The 2,991-nt window shown below is 39.1% G+C and overlaps 1 protein-coding gene across 1 annotated transcript in view; it reads left to right on the top strand.

The window, feature by feature from the left end:
- Ints13 (integrator complex subunit 13) overlaps positions 1–2,991 on the top strand; it is a 35,574-nt gene that overhangs the window by 23,366 nt on the left and 9,217 nt on the right. Inside the window, exons 9-11 of the mRNA XM_004634664.2 lie at positions 2,042–2,131; positions 2,308–2,397; positions 2,846–2,868. Coding sequence (XP_004634721.1) covers positions 2,042–2,131; positions 2,308–2,397; positions 2,846–2,868 — 203 coding nt within the window. The remainder of the gene's footprint in view (positions 1–2,041; positions 2,132–2,307; positions 2,398–2,845; positions 2,869–2,991) is intronic.

Genomic DNA, 2,991 nt, shown 5'->3' with positions numbered 1-2,991 from the left:
AGCTACAGGGGACTCAGGTCAACAATTTCTGACATTGCCAGTGAAGCGGAAGACCCAATACTATTATGGGCTACTGGACTACTTTGGAATATTTTGCTGAGTTTGCATACCTATAATATTTAAATGATGGAACTAAACAAAAGAAAGGGATGCAGATGAATGACCATTTTGTATCTGTGTATTCAAAATGGTTAGGATAGATGTATAGCTACATTCTCTTAATTCAAGGAATAGAGGGATTTGGTCTAATAGTGTTTGTAAATAGGATATCATGTCTGCATCTTGTACAACAAATAAGCACTAGGAAGGCAGTATGCAGTGTGTTAACTATTGGAACTGTCCTACCAGTTTGATTTGAAACTGTCTCATTACTACTTATTTCTCAATAAAATTATGGGAAAAAAGCTCAGTAGTTGACTAACGGTGTGTTTGCATCTATTCTGAATTATACTTAAGAGCTAGTCCTGACAGTACTTATATGTCTAAGGAATACTGGAATTTACCTGAGGAGTTGCTAACAGAGGGAAAATTACTGTGATAAGTGCATCTTTTATGTTTAATGAAGGAATGTACAGACATTGTTTTGGAAACTTCTAAGACTCTTGTGAGATGATTTTTATTTAGTTTTGAAACTTCAAATGTTAAAAAATAAAAAAGGCAGTTCTCATTAATACAGAATACTGGCCGGGGAGATGGCTCAGCAGTATAAGTGCTTCCCTGGCAAGTGCAAGGGCCTGAGTTCAATCCCCGGTTCTGCCAAAAAAAACGGGAAAAAAAAAAAAAAAAGAATACTCCCCTCAAGTATTTGTTAGCTTGTTCTGTGCAGGCGGCTGCTTGTGCTTGATTATGTCCCATTAAGAGTCAGGCCTGCCGAGCTGGGTCGTGATGACTAGGAGGCTTACACCTTAGCCCCACTGTGTCTCCTGCTCTGTGTATTCTAGGGCCTGGTTCTGTCTTGTAGCTGTCACTCAGGGCCTAAAGTCAACATGCTCAGTACAACTGAGGAGCTTTGCTCCTTGAACTGGTCTTCCTGTTCCCTTTGGTGAACAGTGCTGTTGTCTGTGTGGTTCTGTGAGGCAGAAGCCTGAGAATCAGCTTTAAGACATGTTTGTCTGTCTTCATCTCTTAATCGTTGTCCCATTTTCTCGATTCCATCTACTAAGCGTCTCACAAGCCTGTCCGCATGCATACCTCTGCTCCCCTTGTCATCTCCCAAGCCTCACTGTATTCTCACCAGCATCCCAGAGTCGCCTCCATTGCTCCGTGTTGTCGCTCTTTACCCCCTTGCTGGGTGAACTTTTGGAACACTGATCTTGACCCTCTTGCTTTTTGAGTACCCTCGCCCTTTTCTGCCCGTAGGATAAAGACAGGACTATTCAGTGCCCTGTGAAGCCTGCCTCCTCTGGCTCTTTCCCGTTCTCCTTCACACACTTCCGCCCTGCAGACCTGGTGGGCTTCACCTTTCTCCCTCCTGCTGAGGTTCTTAGCATCTGCTCCTGTTTCCTTTGCCTTAGTCCTTTTTTCTCCTTTTTAAGAAGATAATTTCTGCCCACTGTCTTAGAACTCAGACTGATGACCACTTTTAAAGGAGATTGCTTTTTTTTTTTTTTAAGTGAATTAAAATAGGTCATATGTCTTAGAGATGCTTGTAGTGCTGCATATTATGTTGGTATAGTAAGTTGTGCATTTTAGATTCCTTATGCCTCCTCAGAGTGTGTAACTATTCTTTCGTATTGTTGAATGGTGTGGACAGGCAGTTGCCTAAATTTTTTTAAAAAATTTGTTAACTCTCAGTACAGTGTCTAAAATTACTAGTGAATGAAAAATTTGGAGGGAAACTACATTATTACTTTTAATCATAACAAATATCCATACTCTGGCATTTTTTGGGAGAGGGATTTTGTAAAAAGAAAAAAGATGTTTTCTCAGCATCATTGTCTCTTACAGAGATTAAACTTGCTCTGGAGTCGTTCATAAATAACTGGTTTGGAGCTTGTGGTCTGTTTGGTATTGCTGATATTTCTCTGACATATTTTTAAAGGTGATACCCACCTCGGTGGCAGCAACAGAGAAGGCCCATTTAAGGAAACTATAACCTTGAAGTGGTGCACACCGAGGACAAATAATATTGGTAGGTATTTTCACATCATCGAAAAAGGGAAGAGATCAGTGGTTCTTAAAGTACTGTATGAGGAGCAACTAATTTCTTTCTTGTTTTTATTGTTTTAGGGGCTCAGTATGCAAGCTTTTTTAATTGTGGGACTATTTCTTAATATTCTTTCAAATCAGTGTTTTCTTCTATTTCAGAATTGCACTATTGTACTGGAGCTTATCGAATTTCACCTGTGGATGTAAATAGTAGACCATCTTCCTGCCTTACGAACTTTCTTCTAAATGGTAATTTTCATCGTTTAATGATTTTACTGAGATGATTATAAGTGAATAATTATAAGTGAGGATATGAGCTATATAAAGCTGATTGTGTCAGTACAGTCTATTTGTCACAGCTGTTTAAAAATTACATAAATGGAAATACCCTTTAAAAGTTCTACTAAAGTTTAAGGGCCAGCCAAATAACTCAGCAGATTAAAGCATCTGCAGGCAGGCACAGGGGCTGAGCATTCCATCCCTGGGTCTGCTGTGGCAGCCCCGCCCCCAGGGCGCATTGAGCCTGGGATGGCATGTGCCTGTAATCCCAGCTCTTGGGAGGCTGTAAACAGGCAGATCGCTAGAGTCCAATCTAGTAATGAGACCCTGAACACCCTGTAGACCCTTCCCTAAAATTAAAAAAAAAAAAATTCTACTAAAGTTTTAAAAGTAGGATGACTTTATCTTTAACTTTCAGATTATTATACAATTTTTAATGTAGTAAGTATTTTTGTTAAAACCATTTGGCTTTCAGTCTAACTTTATTTACTTTGGAAGCTATAATAATAGGGACCTTTTGCTTTGTTTTTTTAAAATTTATTTTATTTTATTTATTTATGTGTG

This window comes from Octodon degus, unplaced genomic scaffold (assembly GCF_000260255.1).
Source record: "Octodon degus isolate 3935 unplaced genomic scaffold, OctDeg1.0 scaffold00064, whole genome shotgun sequence".
Lineage (NCBI taxonomy): Eukaryota > Metazoa > Chordata > Mammalia > Rodentia > Octodontidae > Octodon > Octodon degus.
Note: the sequence above shows the minus strand (reverse complement) of the source record. Positions and strands in the feature narration are given on the sequence as shown.